Raw genomic sequence first — 21,997 nt, forward strand, 5'->3', positions numbered from 1 at the left:
AAGAAATCTCAACACCAAAGATGAGGCCAACAAGAGCTGTAGGCAAAACATAGTTGTGGATTGGATAAATCTTAGAATTTAGGACACGTTGATTCCGTAGAAGTGGGCAAAGCTGACCATAGACATGAGTCCACTGAGAAATGGATCCATACCATTGTGATAAATCCACTCAATGGCTCATCAGGTTCTCAAAATCACATCTCTGGGGTCCAAGAAGGAGTCCTTAGATGTCATGGTTGCTTTATACTACAGGAGTAAACTGCAGTGATCAGAGCTGGCTCCGATCACAGCAGTTACCAGTAAGAGTCTCCAATGTAAAATAGTCGGCACCTGCTCATCTGCTGAGCCTGCTCCAACTCCTTCTGACAACGTCCGTATATATGGTTGTTGTCAGGAAAAATGGAGGGATGCCAGGCAGAGGGGTGGGCTGTCCCTCCAAACTCATGGGACTCATAGCAGATGAGTGGTCTGTCACCATTGGCAGTTCTTCTTTAGCTTAGGGTGATGAACACACAATTCCTTACTCTCCGCAACCTAATTTTATCTGTAAGGGGCCCCATGCACAATAGATAGCTGTCAGCCAGTTGTGTGGCTGACCATTGGCCTGGCAGAGTTTTTGTCAGACACGTCTGGTGGAAGCTTACAACAAAAGGTTGACAGTCCGAAATTGGACACGTCAGATGTTGATCCTGAAGTCTCCTAACATCATCTGTCGGGACAGAGTCAGGAGACAACCATGCACTTTACTCAGGTGGCTGAACCCACCGATATTGGCTGCACTAACGTGTATGACGGCCTTAAGCCAAATCTTTAAGTAACCAAGTCCATGTTTTATGATGGCCGTGTTACACGCTAATCCAAGATATCCGGACATTATAGGAGTGGCTAAAGCTGTCCATACATGTCAGCTTCACCAGCTCTTTACAACCCTGCTGGAGCCACAAGGTGATTTTTGAAACAACAGAAGTCTCATGGCCAAACATTACTCTACATTGCAGCACAATGCAGATGTGGTCACATCTTGAGCACCAAGAATACAACAAGCAAGTCTCAGAAAGTCCAACTGATGCAGAATTTTTGCAATTTTCTTGTCGGGGTCATGGTACCCTGGGGTTCTTAGTGATACAATCCCATTCATCTTTATTATGTTGTTTGGTAGCATCTGCACAGAGTGATCAGTGGCCAAACAACCTGTGTCATAGCCAAAGTCTCCAAGCCTAAAGAGGGCAAAACGCGAGAGGGGAATATGCCAACAAGGCTACAGTGAATGGAGCTTTGAAGGAGTGGAGATGTCTTGGGTCGGGTCAGAAAGGCTTATCACATTGATCCCCATCCTGGACTCTAGGATGTCATTCAGCAGCCTGGAGTAATTGAACTGATAACATGTAACTGATACGATTCTGTCAAAACATCTTTTGTATCGCTGCTTCTGTATAATGTATCACAGGCTACATTCCGCAGAAGTCCTAACACGCCGTCCATGTGTGTCTGTGAGCAGCTGTTCGCAGTGTACTCATACTGTACCCCGACATCTCGTGCGGACCCCCGTCACCGTATAGTACATGCCGCAGATTCCTCGCTGGGTTATCTCCAGGCTTTGTTTTGACAGGATATGAATGGACGTCTATTATTGACATTGAAGCAAAAACATTAGCGTAGCTGGAAGGCGGAAGTACACTTGACTAACACCAAATATGAAGCCAAAGTGGGACCCTTCCTTTAGAACCTCGTCTTAAAAATCATAGATGCTAAGGTTGATAAGTCTCAATCTGCAATCTTCATCCCTTCATTCAGTTTCAGACCTTCTGATACGCAGTTTGCAGCCTGATCCAAGTTTCTGATTTTTATCTTGTGTGAGTCTCTCTCCCAGTAATATAGGCTGGATCTGAAACCCGCGAGTCAAACAGTAATATAGGCTGGATGTAATATAGGCTGGATGTGAGGTCTGTGTGTCGCTCCAAGTAATATAGGCTGGATGTGAGCTCTGTGTGTCTCTCCCAGTAATACAGGCTGGATGTGAGGTCTGTGTGTCTCTCCCTGTAATATAGGCTGGATGTGAGGTCTGTGTATCTCTCCCAGTAATATAGGCAGGATGTGAGGTCTGTGTGTCTCTTACAGTAATATAGGCTGGATGTGAAGTCTGTGTGTCTCTCCCAGTAATATAGGCTGGATGTGAGATCTGTGTGTCTCTCCCTGTAATATAGGCTGGATGTGAGGTCTGTGTGTCACTCCCAGTAATATAGGCTGGATGTGAGCTCTGTGTCTCTCTCCCTGTAATATAGGCTGGATGTGAGGTCTGTGTGTCTCTCCCAGTACTATAGGCTGGATGTAAGGTCTGTGTCTCTCTCAGTAATATAGGCTGGATGTGAGGTCTGTGTGTCTCTCCCAGTACTATAGGCTGGATGTAAGGTCTGTGTCTCTCTCAGTAATATAGGCTGGATGTGATGTCTGTGTGTCCTCCAGTAATATAGGCTGGATGTGAGATCTGTGTCTCTCCCAGTAATATAGGCTGGATGTGAGGTCTGTGTGTCTCTCCCAGTACTATAGGCTGGATGTAAGGTCTGTGTCTCTCTCAGTAATATAGGCTGGATGTGAGGTCTGTGTGTCCTCCAGTAATATAGGCTGGATGTGAGATCTGTGTCTCTCTCAGTAATATAGGCTGGATGTGAGGTCTGTGTCTCTCCCAGTAATATAGGTTGGATGTGAGGTCTGTGTATATGTAGGGTGCTTCTGACTTTACTAGCTTATATACCAGCACAGGCACTTTCCTGTACTTATTAGTCTTGTGCTTTCCTTCTACCTCAGCATGGAGATTTGCTAAGACCCACCTCCCTGCTTCTATTACAAATGTTGATAATTTGGAGTGTAGAGCAAAGAGAGACAGCAGAACTGAGCAAGAGCCCTGAGGGATTTGTAACAAAAGCACTGAGCTAGAGAGAGGACGCACAGTCTACAGCAGTAAAATGGAAGAAAGTTTTTAGTATAACTATTTGGATAGTTGTTATATTTTGCACTTAGGAAACAAATAAACAATAAAACTAAATGAATTCTGTATGAAGGTTTCCATAGCCTTTACGTGCCTTCTGCCAGGTTCCACTACCTTATATATTCTAGGATTCAGAATGAAGAATCCACACTTTGGTGACAGATGTAGATCTCGATGTTCTTGTGTCTCCCACATCCAGATGTGGCATTCCCAGGGCTGTGCTACCATCAAAGTGGGGGCATATTTAGAGAATTTCTTGATAAATATTTTTACCGGGTGTTCTCCAGTAGGGAACAAGGGCGACTGTGAGTTCTGATATTCCCATGCTGAGTGCCACCTGCAAGTTTCAGGAGTTCCACAATCCCTACCACAACCTCATCGATCCTTACAGGAAATGGAGGCACTCCAGTGTCCAGGAATCCTCTCTCAGTCAATGACTTCCCAACATCAGATGCCAACAAACCTTACCACTTCCTTAGAGTTGGATGTCACATTGCTGGGCCGAAGACATCGCTTCACATAACAAAAGAAAAATGGGTCCAATTCCAGATCCATGCTCTAGAATCTCACCTCATTTCAAAGACCTTTAATCTATCCTTGGTATAATTGACCACTGCTTAACTTATGGATGCCCCAAATTCCCAAAGGGCAAAAAGACTAAAAGACAGATGCACATTGGTTTAGCGGCAAAACAATGGCTTACACCCTCAATTCTAAGCGGGGTGTAAGCATAGAGTGTTGCAAAAGTGACAGTCCCCCTGATACCTAGGGGGCCCAATTAGCCCTTTTTATAAGTGGCACATAGCAGGTGGAGAAACCTGGTACTGACTTTTAAGCAATGCCTCTGAAGCTGGATTCTTGCTTTCCAAGGCTTCATACCCGTGTGGTCTCTTCCCCTTATTATCATTCTAATTCCATAAATATTTATGCAAATTGATACTTTGCTGCACTGCAGATCTGGGAAAATCTCATTACTGCCAATTAACGCAGCGCCTGAGCCGTAACGAGGCGCGCACCTATTTGTTCCGTCTTATAAACTGAGAAATCTGGTGGCAGCTAAACAAAATCACTTAGCAGTTTCCACATTTCAGCAGCCGCCATGTAAACACGTAACGAAGGAGAAAGCGCCAGCGAAAGTGGCGACCCATTAGTGGAAAGACTACAAGTGACATAAGGACTAATGAGATCTGCAGAGATAAGGGCGAAGTGATGTAATAACCAAAAGACGGGTGGTGACAGATGCAAACTTCAGCCACCGAACTTCCTAATCACTAAGGAAGAAGCCAGGAGGAAAAAAAGGACACAATGTAACAGATCTCAGCACTTTGCTCTTTGCACAATGTTGTTTACATACAGTTTGTTACACTTGTATCCAATCTGGAAAATTCTCAGAAGGGAATGGTCAGAGGATTGAAAATAAAAATACACTGAGGGTCCAATTCATCATATTTTATTTGCTTTATTCATTATTTAATTTGCACTTTATAAAAGTTGATGTGTAGTCCCAACCTTAGGCTATACTCACACATCCATTTGTCGCGGTCCAAGTAATGACCGCGATGGACACAGCGGACACTGGTCTGACCCGAATTCTTTTTAGATGCTGTGAGTGCCGGCTATTGTCTGGACTGTACGTATCAGAACATCTTCTTAGTAGTTTCGGAACAAAATTCCTTAATCAGCTGTAATTGTAACAAATCCTCAGCTGTGAGAAGTATTGGGTAATGCAGTAAGATGCTGAGGATTTGAGTATTGGGTGTTGCAAATATTAAAGAACCACAGAAAATGAATGTAAGTGTTCTAAGTTAAGAGAATGTCCACGTTGGGGCGCCATCGATGACCTGGTGACACCAGGACAGTTCTACGGCCAATATGAGGCCTCTTCTCATGAACTACATGGATAAATACATATATGTCACATGGACCCATATTCTTCACAATTAGAAACCTGGACCACCCAACTCACAGAACTGCACTGGACGATCAGATTCGTTTTATGATTACCTTGCAAGGGACTCTATTATGTTACATTCCAGAATGTTTGAATTTTCTAGACCCTCAGATGCTAAATTAATGGAATTCTGACTTGTTTTTTAACTTTAGAGAGTTTGGGAATTGTTAATATATAGGCAACTTGTTAACCTAAACTCACAGAATCTCAGCACAAACCTTGAGGTCTGATGGGATAAAAGAATTTAGACTTTGTTACAAAATTCTTCATTTTCCAGCATGAAGTGTCCAAATAAACAAAACTCCTGCGTGAAATAACAGATCGGTGTGAGACAAAAGGAAAAACATTGGCAGCTTTTGTGTCTCTCCCCAGGATGTCAGACTGCTGCCGAGTTATTTTACTGTTTTGACTTTGAGGCATTAGGGTGATTTGTCTATGGGGGAGGGGGAAGTGGCCAAAAACTTACAAAAAGGGACTCCACATATGGACTTTTATTTGTCATGGATCTGAGGGCCGTGTACACCCTGAAGCTGCAGGTGCTGATGATGACGAGGATGGGCGCGCGATGCCTGCTGATGTAGAGGTGGAACAACCCTTTAAGGGTACTTTCACACATCAGGTTTTTTTTGCACAATCCGCCAAATGCTGGAAAAATGGATCCAGCGCAGATTGTGAAAGACGGATGCGACAGATCCGTTTTTTTGACGGATTCGACTAGCATATCCAGATAATTCGATAAAAAAAAAAAAAAAAGAAATCTGGCGCCAGAATCCGTCATTTTCCGGATCCGGCACCTTCCGGCTCCCATTCTAGCAAACAGCTGGAAGCGCTGGATCCGGCGCTTCCGGCTTTTTCGCTGGAGACAAAAAAAACTTTGCTCTGGATGTTTTTTCCAGAAACGGCAGATTTGCCTGATCCGGCGAAAACCAGACGAAACGCAAGGTCATCCGGCACTAATATAAGTTTATGGGGAAAAAAAAACAAAAAACACACCTGGCGACATCATTCGCCGGATCCATTATTTTTAAAATTAGCCTGATTGAGCCTGACAGGGAAAACCTGATGTGTGAAAGTAGCCTAAGGCTACGTTCACATTTGCGGTGTGCGCCGCAGCGTCGCCGCCGCAACGCACAGCGCAAATGTGAACACATGCACAACGCTGCTTTTTGCGCCGCATGCGTCCTTTTTTCCATTGATTTTGGACGCAGCAAAAATGCAACTTGCTGCGTCCTCTGCGCCCCGACGCGGGCGCCGCAGGGACGCATGCGGCGCAAAAAGCAAGTGCACCGCATGTCCATGCGCCCCCATGTTAAATATAGGGGCGCATGATGCATGCGGCGCCGCTGCGGCGCCCGACGCTGCGGCGCTAGCCGCAAATGTGAACGTAGCCTAAATCACATTTTTGTGGCCTTGTGTATAAGCAAATGCCAATAATCCAGCAGATTACCCTTTAACCCATTACTTGCCAAATTAAAATTTTTACAAGTATGGATTTTTCAGAAAAGGGCGTCCCAATATTCATTTAAAAATGACAATGACAGGATTTCCTATTTTGTAAACATTCATTTTACAAACACAACACAAAATTGGACCTAATTATAAAAATTATAAAATCTTCGTTGCTAGAAGCTAAAGATTAGGCCATTGCTAGATAATGGGTTAACAGTAGATCTGTCACTATACAGACTGATCAGTGTGGGATGGAGGGCTGCTGCTTCAGTAAAGGTACCGTCACACTAAGCGACGCTGCAGCGATAGCGACAGCAATGCCGATCGCTGCAGCGTCGCTGTTTGGTCGCTGGAGAGCTGTCACACAGACCGCTCTCCAGCGACCAGCGATGCCGAGGTCCCCGGGTAACCAGGGTAAACATCGGGTTGCTAAGCGCAGGGCCGCGCTTAGTAACCCGATGTTTACCCTGGTTACCAGCGTAAAAGTTAAAAAAACAAACAGTACATGCTCACCTGCGCGTCCCCCAGCCTCTGCATCCTGACACTGACTGAGCTCCGGCCCTAACAGCACAGCGGTGACGTCACCGCTGTTGCTTTCACTTTCAGTTTAGGGCCGGCGCTTTAGTGTCAGGAAGCAGAGGCTGGGGGACGCGCAGGTGAGTATGTACTGTTTGTTTTTTTAACTTTTACGCTGGTAACCAGGGTAAACATCGGGTTACTAAGCGCGGCCCTGCGCTTAGTAACCCGATGTTTACCCTGGTTACCAGTGTAAAATATCGCTGGTATCGTCGCTTTTGCTGTCAAACACGGCGATACACGGCGACCTAGCGACCAAATAATGTGCAGACCTTCTAGCAGCGACCAGCAATTTCACAGCGGGATCCAGATCGCTGCTGCGTGTCAAATACAGCGATATCGCTATCCAGGTCGCTGCAACGTCACGGATCGCTGGCGATATCGCCTAGTGTGACGGTACCTTTAGTTGCTTCACTGCCAGAAAGAAGTGGTGGAGGAGGAGGAGCTGATGTCCTAGGGCACCAAAAATTCTATTGAAAAGTTTTCATAGCAATATGAAAAAGGATAAGATTAACTTTTAAAAGATCCAGAACATTTATATTCTTGCACGTTCATTTTTTTTTCCTCCCCTTCCATAAACATTCAAAAGTTTGCCCCTATGTCCATAGCTATATGAATCCACTTTCATACAGAACGAGCTGTAGCTTTGAGTTACGCTAATTATTTTACTATGTAATACACTAAATAGAATTCTTCTTTTGGATGTTACATCATTCATTGTACAAGGAAACGACCCAGCAGTGGGATTCTCCAGGTCGGTACTGCAAAATTACTGCAATTACTGCAGAATTACTGCAATTCCAAACTTGTAGGTTTGTTTTTTTTTTCTTACAAACTTAAAATACATAAAAAGTTAAATAGTTTGAGTTTTTATTTTCTAATAATTTTCTAATCATTTTCCAATTCATTTTTTTCAGAAATTGGCAATTTGACTTTTTTCTTTATGGCATTTACCTTATGGGTCAGGTTCACATTTAGAAAAATTTGAATTTTACAAGCAGCAATACCAATTTTTTTATTTTTTTAAACAGCAGCATGGGTGGAGAGGGTGATTCTAATGTCTGTTTATTTACTTTAATATTGTTAAAAATGTTAATATTGTAAAACTCTGCACCAAGGTAAAAAGCTTCACTTTATACTGTATTTTTAAGAGCCCTCTGTCTGGAATCTACAATCGTCTGATCACTTGTACTAGATAGTGTAAATGCAGTTTATAGTGAAAATCAGGGCTGTGGAGTCGGAGCCCATTTTGGTGGGGTCTGTATCATGGAAATTGAGGAGTCGGAGGTTTGGCTTACCGATTCCACAGCCCTGGTGAAAATCACGGTATCCTACGTATGAGGGAAGCGCCAAAATGGCTCCCCTCCTCAGGCTGCTCCGTACACATGTACTAGTACACCATGGAGCAGGAAGTGAGAGAAAGTAGAGGTTTGTTATGAGAAATTGCTGCTCTGGAGGAAAAACACAAACTGTAAATATCACCCCATTTTTTTTTTTTTGGCTGTCACCATAAGCGCTCGTGCAGACAACTGTTTCAGGCTAAGTTCACATTAGCGTCTCTGTGCGCAGCGTGTCTGCATACACATGCCAAAACACATGCAAACACATTTACGCAGCTTTTTTTTTTTTTTTTTTAATATGCATCAGCTTACGCATGACTGCAAAAAAAAAAAAAAAACAACCTGCGTGTGCATGCGTTTATGCACATGCATTTGATATTTCCAGCAGGGCGTCTTCATCAGTTCCTGGACATGCACATGCATGCGTTCCCATAGACAGTAATGGTTTTTTTTTTGTTTATTTTTAACACTCATCCGAATGCCTGCGCATATTTGATGCCTCCAAAAATGCAACATGTTGCGTTCACTGGACCCCACCGCATGCAAACACATGACCATGCATACATCATGTTAAAGATAGGTATGCATGCGGATGAAACGCAGGGCGCACAGATGTAAATGTGAAACCAGCCTTAGTCAGATGAGCGCTACCCATTGTTTTCAATGGATTGTACTGGTTGCCATGTTATTCTATGGGGTTGTGCACGTTTGATTTTTTTTTTTTTCTCTCAGTGGTCCGAGGATTGAACAATTTACCCCTGAAAAAAAAAAAAAAAAAAAAAAAAAAAATCAGATGTCGCTCATTTATATCTGTGGGTGGGGTCTAAAAAAAAAATAAATTCACTGACAACCAAATGTGGTCTGATTTTCACACTGACATAATCGAGAAGTCGGAGACCTTTTTTCCTCTGCAACACTGAGGGGGAAAAAAATAAAAAAAATATATATCAGACCCCACTCTGATCAGTGTCATTAATCGGACCAATTTTTTCTTACAGTAAAGTAACCCTAGTAACTGAAAATGATCTGGATTGTACACACTGACATAGCAGAGCTGAACATGTCACAGGGCTCACATCAGACCGCCATTTGTCAGCGAGACAACATTGCAGGGACCCAGGAGACACCTCCTGAGGAGAGCAATTTACAGAAAGTCCATGATAGCTATGCCGGTCAGCTCTGCTACATCTGAGTATTATAAACACACACGTTACACATGTATTGCAGGTCTATATGCTTATGTGTGCACGTGGTGTGAAACGCCTACAGCACCTGAGACGTGATGTACTGACCCGGCCGCTGGCGTCCATTTTGTTTTTCATTATAAACACAGAAGTTACCGGTAAAAAAAACAAACAAAAAACAAACATGTGCAGGCCGTCGCATCAGTCCGACAATGGTCACAGCTTCCTGGCAGCTGCAATAGTGTAAATACATAGATCAAAATAAAACTGAAGTGCAAGTTAATATTTATCTTAAACAGATCACATCTTAAAGGGCATCTCCATTTCTATAATCTGCATACAGTCATTCCTACCAAGTGCCCTGCAATGATTCCCCACTGTCTCGTCATCCCCCCAACCCCCTGAAAAAAATAAAAATATGAGCCTGTATGGCATCTGTTTCAATAGACTTGATTTATAAACACTTTAAGAGATCACCTGCAGAAAAAATTGGGATATTAAAAAAACCTATTGTATATAGGAGCTTATAAGTTGTTCAGCAGGAAGGTTATGAATAAAGTTTATTAAAAAGATCCCATAGCAACCACATTTTCATGGCTGGCCAGCAGACTTTAGGCCATGAAAGCAGCGATTAGATGGGTTGTTGTACAGTCTTTAATACACGAGACTCAGGGGCTGCAGGATTGATTTACACATTGAATTCATAATATAATGATCCATTTTGTCATACAAACAAGAAAAATGGCTGTTGCCCATAGCAACCATGTCAATCAAAACAAGAAATAATGTGAAACCAAACCACTGATTGGTTGTTGCTAACACTAGCTCTAATTAAAATAGGGTTGCTATGGACACAGTTTAGTCATTAGTAACAACCAGTATCCATAGCAACCATATTTCAATCAGAACTAGTGTCAAAAACAAGCCTCAAACACTGATTGGTTGTTGGTAAGGTATGAACAGTTGACGTGAGGCCTAGTACATGTTGGCCTGTTCTACACCTTCAATAAGCTTTATTTATACAATCTTGGAGAACAATTAAAAAACCATCAGATCCAAAAATCAAAGTTGTGAAGATGTAGAACTTTATTCATAGGTGTCAAATAAATATATTTAAAAAAAGTTCAGATTTTTACACTTGTCTTTTTAATGACTTAGGACAGAGAAATTGTGCACAATCATCATAAGATTGACTTTGACAAGTTGTTAAAAACATGACATATATAGGCTATTGTTCTCTAGTATCAGCCAAGTCAATAGGCAATACCCTGTCATTGGCAGGAAGGCTGGAGTACAATGTAAAACGCCTACACCGCAATATAAATTTATCACAGATCGACCTCAACACCAGGAAACAAGCAAATTAGTCAGGTAGAAAGAACAAACATGGCTGCTTTCTTCCAAAAAGTCACCACACTACTCCACAGGTCATGTGTGATAATGTACCTCAGCCCCATTTACTAAAAAAAAAAAGTTAGGGTCACACTTTGCCAGTTCTCCACTCAGCTCCAGTGCGGTCTCATCAGCGCACCATGGCAACGCGCACCATGGCAACGCGCACCATGGCAACGCGCACCATGGCAACGCGCACCATGGCAACGCGCACCATGGCAACGCGCACCATGGCAACGCGCACCATGGCAACGCGCACCATGGCAACGCGCACCATGGCAACGCGCACCATGGCAACGCGCACCATGGCAACGCGCACCATGGCAACGCGCACCATGGCAACGCGCACCATGGCAACGCGCACCATGGCAACGCCGGAGACTGACAGCAATGGCTTCAGAGGAACTGAAAAGATAATAATTTTATCGACCTCCCAACCCTAGAACTAATCCAGAACAGAGTCAACCGGCAGCCATTTTGAACCTCTGAATTGTAAAGCACTGTGGAATATGTTGACACTATATAAATAAAAAAAATTATTAGTTTCAGTGAGATAACAAAAAGTGGTAACTTTTGGTCAAATGTTAAAGTAATGTGATTCACTTCAAAAGATAAAAGAAGCTATTTCAGGAAGAAAGCAGTAAGTTGTTTTTTTTTTTTTTTTCCTTTAATCCTGCAGGGAAAGATCCAACACTAATTAATGGCGGATCATGGGGTGGGGAGTTGATAAAGGTGGTCAAACTAATCTGCACATCTAAGGGCGTTGTTTCCCTCCGATAGCTTCTACATACAATGCAGCCCCACGACAGCGGTGATGGGCGATTGCTCTGTAAGTAACATGGACGACCAAGGAAAAAATGATCAGCACCATTCGTTTTCTTGTAGGCTTGGCCGCCCCTTTAATAGAGTTTAGGCAAAAAGGAAAATTCCACACTGTCAGAAGAAACTACAACAATGTACGCAAAATCCAAAACTTCTGTCGCATTTCCTACATTTAGAGGTGTTGTTTTTTTTTTGTTTTTGTTTTTTTTTTTTTAAGAACGACATTCAGAATTCTCCCACCTGTGAAGATTTTCACTACCTGTTGCAACCATTTGAGGGTGATCTTTATTAAAAGGGGTATAACATAAGGAGGTGACCAAAAAAAGGGGACTACCGTGGGTGGGACAACTGTACCATGACAATTATACCCGCTACTTTCATCTTACCCCCTCCCCAAAATATACAAGTAAAAAAAAAACACAAAAAACTGTTACCATCCACATTGTGCTTCTGTACCAAAGTTTCAGAACTTCTAAAAATTGCACCCAAACAATGAGAAGATCATTTTAAAGAGTGGCTTTAAGTTAGTTAAACTTACGTCAAGCAGCAATATTGACTTATACCATGACCTTGTACTCCAGTCACAGCCAAAGCTGCATTCACGAAACTGAAGAACTACAAAATTCTGGATGCAGCTTTGGCTGCAATTAAGAGTATAAAATGAGTGTGCGAGAAAAGTGAAGGAAGCCATATTGTAACAGGACATGGAATTCCAGTCCCCCCCATCCATAGACATTTCATTGATATTTAATAACGCACAGCATTGTGAGGTCACAAAAAAAATTTACACCTAAAACAAAAATGGGAAATCATTCATGCACTGCATGGACGAGTCCTAAAAGTAAAGATCTGCGTGGATTATTTACGCCGCCCCTACGCCATTACAGTTGGAATGTTGGATATTGTATAAAATGAGGGAGGGCGCGAGGAACGTCTGGTGACCCATTTTATCTCCACTGCGTCTCGGGAGCACTCTCTCCCCTGAAAAGGCATCGCACAAAAGTCAGCACCTTGCAAACATTCACGAGGCCGCGCGCACCCGCTGACGTACACGGTCGGGTCTCCTGGTGTTCACACGACTAACACACGAATTAAGATGGAATGTAGCTTTAACACCAGCCGGTCCAGGTATCCCGACCTCACCCCGGGTAACGTCAACATACTGACGGGCAGAACTACGCCATTTTGCCGCGCTCCACAGACCCCCGCATCAAGCTTTCATCTCTTTTTCTTCTGCTGTCGGAGCATTTTCCTTCGTTTTATGATCATTTCGTAGAGTTTCTCAATGCCCTCCCTCAGACCGTCGCCGATAATGGCACAGGTGGGCTGGAGGTGCCACGGGGTGGAGGAACCGAGATCGTTTAGTGCCAGCAGCTTCTCGATTTCTGCCAAAGATAATGAGTTCCTGAGGTCCTGCTTGTTGGCCACAACGAGAACCGGGACTCCTTGGTTCTCGGAGATTTTGGTAATTTTGTACAGTTCCGTTTTGGCTTCCTCCATGCGTTCTGCATCCACAGAGTCCACCACAAACACAATCCCATCCGTGCAGCGGGTGTAAGACTTCCACAACGGCCTCAGTTTCTCCTGGCCACCAACGTCCCAGAAGTGAATGGTAACAGATTTGGAATAGCCCAAGGGAACTTTAATCTTCTCCGTGTTAAATCCTTTGGTGGGGACGGTGTTGACAAATTCGTTAAACTGTAACCGGTACAACACCGTCGTCTTACCGGCGCAGTCCAGACCCAAAATGACAATGTGCAGCGCCTGAAACGGAGAGATCCCCGAAAGGATAGGAGTCTGCTCGGAAAGGCCATTTCCCATTTTGTAGAATACTATAAAACCAGTTCGAAATCCAATTCTATTCCAATAAGTTGTCTAAAATAAAAAAGACAAAATATACTGTTAAAAAAAAAAATAAATCAAATAATTGAATCAGGTTAAATTTTATGAAAACAAAATTATTTTGTATTGTGCAACATTGGAGCAGCAACAGGTGTCACCGTATGGCCCTAGCCTAAGGCGGTGATCACATTGTGGCGGCATTATGCATGTATAAAAATTCACAACATGTGAAATGAGCCACAAAACATTGAAAATATAAATTTTATAATTGACATATGGATTTGACTTAACTGATGCAGCAGAAAAAGAACAAAAAATTAAGTGCAAATTTATATTAATAGAATAGAATATGAAAAAGTCTACAATTAGTACGAAGTTATTTTAATGAAGGGTGCTATTAAATATACTGCATATTTATATTAATGAAGTACGGATTTAACCCATCACTAAGATGAACACTGTATACTTGGGAAAAAAAAAAAAAAGCAAAAATTAAAGATAAGAAAGAAAATAAGTGTTTATGGCAAATACTGAAGGTGTGATTATTTTGATAGGGTGCAGATTTAAAGTGTTAGTTCTTTAAAATAAGAGTGAGTAAGGTCTATGGACCTAAGGCGATGCAGGAGCGTGTGAGGCTGCGCGGTGCGTGATGGCAGCACTACATTATGCATGTAGGCACTAGACCGTAGACCCGGCAGATCAATACATGGATTATGACTGACAGCCCAGACCTACTGGATAATCCCACCACCCAGTATCCCCCTCCTGCTGATAATGGTAGCTCCTGGTGCAAGTGACAGTGTGCAGAGAGGAAAAACAAATCCTGCAGGAAAAGGGGTGTTGGCTCATTTTAAGGACTCGGTGCTACATCACATGTTACGATGCCTGTCGAGGGGGGGTGGGGGGGATGTTTGGGGCACTGGGAATGGGCCCAGCGGTACCAGTCAGGAATAGTTATACTGGGCCAACTGTATATACAGGGCACAGAGACACTGCGGTATACTCCATGGGGGGCACACGGCTCATTAAGACCGCCATACTGCAAAGCTGTCAGGTCGTGTCGGAGTTAAATAGACAAGGATTAACCATAATTACACCCCCTACCATCCCAAGGCACTTTACAAGGGGGATGGAAGACTATTGCCACTATCTAAAAATCAGAAAGTGCAACAGTTTGTGCACCCCCTCTACTAGTCTGTAAAACAGATCATGCACTTATCTAGGCCAGTGACAGGATATTAAAGGGAACCTGTCACCCCCAAAATCGATGGTGAGGTAAGCCCACCAGCATCAGGGGCTTATCTACAGCATTCTGTAATGCTGTAGATAAGCCCCCAATGTATCCTGAAAGAGGAGAAAAAGAGGTTATAATATACTCACCCAGGGGCGGTCCCGCTGTGGTCCGGTCAAATGGGCGTCTCAGGTCCGCTCCGGCGCCTCCTATCTTCATTCGATGACGTCCTCTTCAGGTCTTTACGCCGCGGCTCCGGCGCAGGCGTACTGTGTCTGTCCTGTTGAGGGCAGAGCAAAGTACTGCAGTGCGCAGGCGCTGGGCCTCTCTGACCTTTCCGGCGCCTGCGCACTGCAGTACTTTGCTCTGTCCTCAACAGGACAAAGTACGGCTGCGCCGGAGCGTGAAGACCAGAAGAGGACGCCATGGAATGAAGATGGGAGGCCCCGGACCGGACCTGAGGCGCCTATCGGAGCGGGACCGCCCCTGGGTGAGTATTATCTAATGTCTTTTTCTCCTCTTTCAGGTAACATTGGCGGCTTATCTACAGCATTACAGAATGCATTACAGAATGCTGGAGATAAGCCCCTGATGACGGGGAGCTTACCTCACCATCGATTTTGGGGGTGACAGGTTCCCTTTAAATGGTTATGTATAAACGAAACAAGACTGCAAAAGTATGTACACCCTCCAAAACTGACCCCGTTATTGCACAATATACATACACAGCTCTACATACATAGATCAATGCATTTACAAGACCACTCAAAAGTCAAGAAGTGTGATTGCAAAAGTATGTACACCCCTCTAGTAGTCTAACACAGGCACAATCCACGTCAGCCATATTGTAACGTATGGATCGATGCAAGACTTGTCACTACGCAACCGTAAAGTCTGTGCACCCACAACACCAGCCCTCGTCTGTGAGAACAAGCCAGGTGGACAAGTATGTGCACCCCCAACACGATCCCTTTTGGTCTGCACTATAAATACAATTCACTGATCTGTCTCACTGTGTAGGTCTGATAGAACTGTCTACAAGCAGGGAACAGCTAGATGCAAAAGTATGTGCACCCCAAACACCTGGTACAATGCAACAGGTGACATCAGCCAATATTTAGACAAGAGGGTAAAGGGTGCACAGAGGTAGAAGCACCCATCGCTAGATCAGACCAGCCAAGATAAAAGCAAAATCTTATCAAATAAAAGCAATGCAGTTGTAATAAGTATGTGCACCCCAGTGCTAGATGAGAGGCGATCCTATTGCAGAAGTATACGCACCCTAGTGCTAGATTACAGCTGACTTCTTCCCAGGATAACAGCAGGTGATCCCAACAAATACCATAGAAGTATGTGCACCCCAGTGCTAGATCTGCCCTCCCCTACTAGACTGGGGATAGAAATCCAACCAGGTACAAAGGAAAAACGAACGCAGTTGCAAAAGTGAGTACACTCCCTCCTTCTATGCATAGCAGAAGACGCTGGGAAGATCATATGGCAGGTACACCGGCCTCAGCCACCTTAAAGGGACAACGTAGCCCCAGAGGCGATGCAAAAGTATTCACATCCATGAGCAAAACGCCCTGTCAGCTGGTAACCGGTGGGGTATGAAGAGTATCCGGAGCCGTACCTGTGCTGCAACGGCGGCCGCGGTGCTGCAGTGTCCGCACAATGACCAACAGCCGACCTCTCCCGGCGGCGGCAGCGAGCAGACTGACAGCAGCGCAGCACCAGCCGAGAGACACAGCGCCCAGACACGCCCCCTCAGGGAACGCACGTGCGGATTGGCTGCCGAAGCACTGCCCCCTTCATGGCCTTGTCTCGCCTTCTCATTGGTCCAGACTCCTGTCCGTCATGTTTATTGTCCAGTTTCACCTGTTGGCGCCAAATAATGGTCGTGACTGAGGGTACCGTCACACAGTGCAATTTTGATCGCTACAACGGCACGATTCGTGACGTTCCAGCGATGCATTTACGATATCGCTGTGTCTGACACGCTACTGCGATCCGGATCCCCGCTGAGAATCGTACGTCGTAGCAGATCGTTTGAAACTTTCTTTCGTCGTCTAGTGTCCCGCTGTGGCGGCATGATTGCATTGTGTGACACAGGTTGTATACGATGTGCGCACAGTAACCAACGGCTTCTACATCGCAAATACGTCATGAAATTATCGCTCCAGCGCCGTGTATTGCAACGTGTGACCGCAGTATACGACGCTGGAGCGATACTTATACGACACTGCAACGTCACGAATCGTGCCGTCGTAGCGATGAAAATGGCACTGTGTGACGGTACCTTGAGACAACAATGTGCAACAGATGGCGATACCGGCGGCCTGGAGCAACCGGGGGACCTGACTGAGGCCGCAAGCCACACCGAGGAAGCAGGAGGCTGTGAATGATGTGCCATACAGACCCCGAAACAAATACAGACCTCACAGCCTCCCCTGAAACATGTGCAGACCCCATACTGGACCGGACCCAAAACTAATACCGACCTTACACCCTCCCCCGAAACCCTTACAGACCCCAGACTGGACCCTGAACCTAATACAGACCTTACACCCTCCCCTGAAAGCTATATGGACCCCAAAACAAACACAGACCTCACACTCTCCTCTGAAACCTGTATCGACCCCGGACTGGACCCCAAAACAAACACAGACCTTACACGCTTCCCCGAAACCTGTATGGACCCCAGACTGGACAATGAACCTAATACAGACCCCAAACTGGACCCTGAAACCTAATACAGACCTTACACCCTCCCCCGAAAACTACACAGACCCCAGACTGGACCCTGAACCTAATACAGACCTCAAACTGGACCCTGAAACCTATACAGACCTTACACCCTCCCCTGAAAGCTATATGGACCCCAAAACACAGACCTTACACTCTCCTCTGAAACCTGTATCGACACCGGACTGGACCCAAAACAAACACAGACCTTACACCCTCCCCCGAAACCTGTATGGACCCCAGACTGGACAGTGAACCTAATACAGACCCCAAACTGGACCCTGAAACCTAATACAGACCTTACACCCTCCCCCGAAAACTACACAGACCCCAGACTGGACCCTGAACCTAATACAGACCTCAAACTGGACCCTGAAACCTATACAGACCTTACACCCTCCCTCGAAACCTGTATGGACCCCAGACTGGACAATGAACCTAATACAGACCTTAGATCCTCCCCCGAAATCTACACAGACCCCAGACTGGACCCCGAAATGAATACAGACCTTACACCTTCCCCCGAAACCTATACAGACCCCAGACTGGATTCTGAAACTAATACAGATCTTACATCCTCCCCCGAAACCTATGCAGACCCCAAAACAAACACAGAGCTTACACCTTCCCCCGAAACCTATACAGACCTCAGACTAGACCTCAATACTAATACAGACCCCAGACTGGACCCTAAACATAATACAGACCTTCCACCATCCCCTGAAACCTGTACAGACCCCATACTGGACCCAAAAACGAATACAGACCTTACAGCCTCCTCTGAAACCTATACAGACCCCAGACTGGACCCAAAACTAATACAGACCCCAGACTGGATCCTGAAACTAATACAGACCTTACATCAGCCCACAAAACTAATACCACAGAACAGGCACCGAAAATTATTCAGACCCCCAGACTAGACCCAGAAACTAATACAGATCTCACACCAAACCCTAAACTAATAGCCCCATACTAGCTCCCTAAACTAATACTGACCCTCAGACCAGCCCTCAAAACTAATACCGATCCCAGACAGTCCACCTAAACTATTTCAGGCCTCACAACAGCCCGAAACAAATACAGACCCCCAGACTAGACCCCGAAAACTACTACAGACCACAACCAGACCCCCTAAACTAATACAGATTTCACCCCAGCCCCCTTTAAGTAATACAGATCCCAGACCAGTCCCCCAAAACAAATACAGACCTCACATCAGCCCATTAAAGTAATTCAGACCTAACACCTGCACCTGAAACATATACATATCTCTAGACGAGCCCCCAAAACTAATACAGACCCCAGTCCAGACCTAAAAACTACTACACACCCCAGATCAGGCATCCTAAAATTGCAGACCCCAAAATTAATACAGATCCCAGACCAGTCCACCAAAACTCCTACAGACGCCAGACCAGACCTATAAATTACTACAGACCCCAGACTGGATCCGGAAACTCTTATAGGCCCTAGACTAGACACCAAAATTACTACAGACCCCAGACCAGGCACCAAAACTCCCACAGATACCCGACCAGACCCTTAAATTATTACAGACCCCAGATCAGTCCACCAAAACTCCTACAGACTCTAGACTAGACCCTGACACTCCAACAAACCCTAAACTAGACCATGAAACCCTTACAGACTCCAGACCAGACGGAAACTCGTACAGACCCCAGACCAGTTCCCAAAACTACTGCAGACCCCAGACCTCCCACAGGTCCAAGACCAGACCCCTAAACTACCTACTGTAGACCCAGATAAGACCCTTTACACTCCCACAGACCCCAGACCATTACCCTAAACTAATAAAGAGCCCAGACCAAACCCCCAAAACTACTACAGACCCCATGCATGGACTGGGAAAGTGTGTACTTAGCATCTCGCTCTTGGAGATTTGCCTTCTGCTCCAGGAGGTTTTGCCTTTTCCGGGGACAGATCAGGAGTTATTGCGCTTGTTGGCGGTGATGGTCGCACCAAACATGCATGGGTTGGACAAGGGCAGAGGAATTAGTCATTTCTCCTGGTATTTTCCACTTCTTTGAAACGTTTATTTTGTACTTGCCCCCTGATGTTTTTGTGGTTTTCCTCTCGGATAGTAATGACAATCCTAATGATACGTCACTTCAAGCATCTGCTTATGTGACGTGCAACTAAAAACAGAATGGGGTAGAAAGTGGCACGTGGTGGAACTTCCCTCCTCCGTGTCGCTTTTTTCGCTATGTGAGGAATTTCACATGGACGTGGCGATATCTGCAACCATACAGATAAGAAGTATGGTTCTATCCAGTAATAAGATCGGTGCGGCCATACAAACCCCTGAAAAAGTATTCATACCCCGTGAACTATTAACGTTAGACCCACAAACTTAAATGTATTTTATTTGGATTTTATGTGATACCAACACAAAGTAGCAAGTGCATTTGTATTCATCCCTTCTACAGTCTGATACCCCTAAATAAAATCCTGAGTGACCAATTATCTCCATAAGGCACATAATTAGTAAATTGTGTCCACCAGTGTGTGATTTCTTCTCAGTAAAACTATAGCTGTTCTGTGAAGACCTCAGAGGTTTGTGTGGGAACATTAAGGATTGAATGGCATCATAAAAACCAAGGAGCACACCAGACAGGTCAGGGATAAAGTTGTGGAGAAGAATAAAGCAGGGTTAGGTTATGGAAAAATAGCCCAAGCTCTGAATATCTGAGCACTGTTCGATCGATCCTCCAAATAATGGAAGGAGCATTGCACAACTGCAAACATAACAAGACATGGCCGTCCACCTAAACTTACATCCCAGGCAAGGAGACCACTAATTAGAGAAGAAGGCAAGAGCCATGATGACTGTGTTGGAGCTGCAGAGATCCACAGCTCAGGGGGGATAATCTGTCCACAGGACAACTATTGTATGCTCCACATTTCTGGCCTTCATGGAAAAGTGGCAAGAAGAGAGACATTTTTTAAAACAAGTCATAAGAAGTCCTGTTTGCAGTTTGCAAAAAAGCCAAGTATGAGACACAGCGAGTATGTGGAAGAAGGTGATCTAGTCAGATGAGACCAAAGGAGAACATTTTGGGCTAAATGTAAAATGAAATGTGTGATGGAAAACTTAACACTGCACATCACCCTGAAAACAACATCCCCACCATCACACGTGGTGGAAGCATCCCGCTGTGGGGAGACTTTTCTTCAGTAGAGGCAGGGAAGCTGGTCAGAGCCTCTATCAGGTTTTCCTGTAGGAAAACCTGTTAGAGGCTGCAAAAGACTTGAGACTGGGGTGTATGTTCACCTTCAAGGAGGACATTGATCTGAAATGTCCTGCTAGAGCTACAATAGAGGGTTGAGATCAGAGCATATTCATGTGTGTGAACGGCCCAAATCCCAGATAATCTGTGGCAAGACGTGATAATTACTGATCACAGACGTCTCCATCCAGCCTCATTGAGCGAGTGTGGAAGGAAGAAGGGTCAGAAATGTCACCTATAGATGTGCAAAGCTGGAGAGTCAGACCCCAAAAGACTGCAGCGGTGATTACAGCGAAAGGTGGTCCTAAAAGTACTGACTCGGGGCTGAATACAAATGCACATCACAATGTTCAGATTTTTAAAATAAGTAGAAAATCTCGTATCATTTCCTTTATACTTCACAAATACTTGCTGCTTAGTGTTGGTGTCACATAAAATACATTTATTTGGAAAAAATGTGCAAAAATTCACGGGGTATGAATACTTTTTAAAGGCACTTTATATAATGCGTTATCAGGGGTGCACAAATCTGTGCAATAGAGGCAGACAGTATTGTGCCCATAAGGCTGGGTTCACATTGCGTTAATGTGTGCACGCTAACGGACAGCGTTGCACGGCGAAAATGTCGCAATTAACGCCGTGCAACGGGGCCGTTAGCGTGCCCATTGACAGCAATGTCAATTTCTCCTGCAGCGCATCACTAGCGCGTGCCTTTTTCGGCTCGCGCTAGTGATGTGCCGTTCTTCTGTGACGCGCCTCGGACGCTGCTTGCAGCGTCCGCGGCACGCCCGAGGTCCGTTCCCCGCTCTCGCAGATCGGGGATCTGCGAGAGTGGGGACGTTAACGCGACCCCAAACACGGCCCCTAAATAAACATTGCGTTAGCTATCGCAATGTGAACCTAGCCTAAGGGAAAGGTCATATTAACCCTTTTTATTATGGGGCGTGTGAACCATTCGAGAGCTCGCCCTATAGCAGCTAGTGTGAGAAGTATTGCAAGTCCTTTCTATAGTCACAAAGATGGTTCCCAATCACTGACAGCAAGCAGAGACTTTAAGAATGAGGACAAATTTCAAAGTACAATAAATTAGAAATCTAACAAACCTACTGTAGGTGTGTGAGAAGTAGGTGAGAACACGGCCTTGGGTAAACCATGTTTTCATTCACTGATAGTAAGCAGTAAACTTGAAAAAGGTGATAAATCGCAACATACAGGGTATTAAAAAAAGCAA

The 21,997-nt window shown here is 44.7% G+C and overlaps 1 protein-coding gene across 1 annotated transcript; it reads right to left on the reverse strand.

Moving 5' to 3' along the window:
* Positions 1–10,554: 10,554 nt before the first annotated feature.
* ARL4A (ARF like GTPase 4A) lies at positions 10,555–16,484 on the reverse strand. Its single transcript, XM_077268084.1, has 2 exons — positions 16,404–16,484; positions 10,555–13,575 (listed from the first exon to the last, which is right to left on the reverse strand). Exon 2 carries the CDS (start codon positions 13,519–13,521, stop codon positions 12,919–12,921), a length of 603 nt encoding a protein of 200 aa, XP_077124199.1. The 5' UTR covers positions 13,522–13,575; positions 16,404–16,484; the 3' UTR covers positions 10,555–12,918.
* Between the last annotated feature and the right edge of the window lie 5,513 nt (positions 16,485–21,997).

The sequence above is a fragment of the Ranitomeya variabilis genome, chromosome 6 (genome assembly GCF_051348905.1).
Source record: "Ranitomeya variabilis isolate aRanVar5 chromosome 6, aRanVar5.hap1, whole genome shotgun sequence".
In the NCBI taxonomy this organism is placed as follows: domain Eukaryota; kingdom Metazoa; phylum Chordata; class Amphibia; order Anura; family Dendrobatidae; genus Ranitomeya; species Ranitomeya variabilis.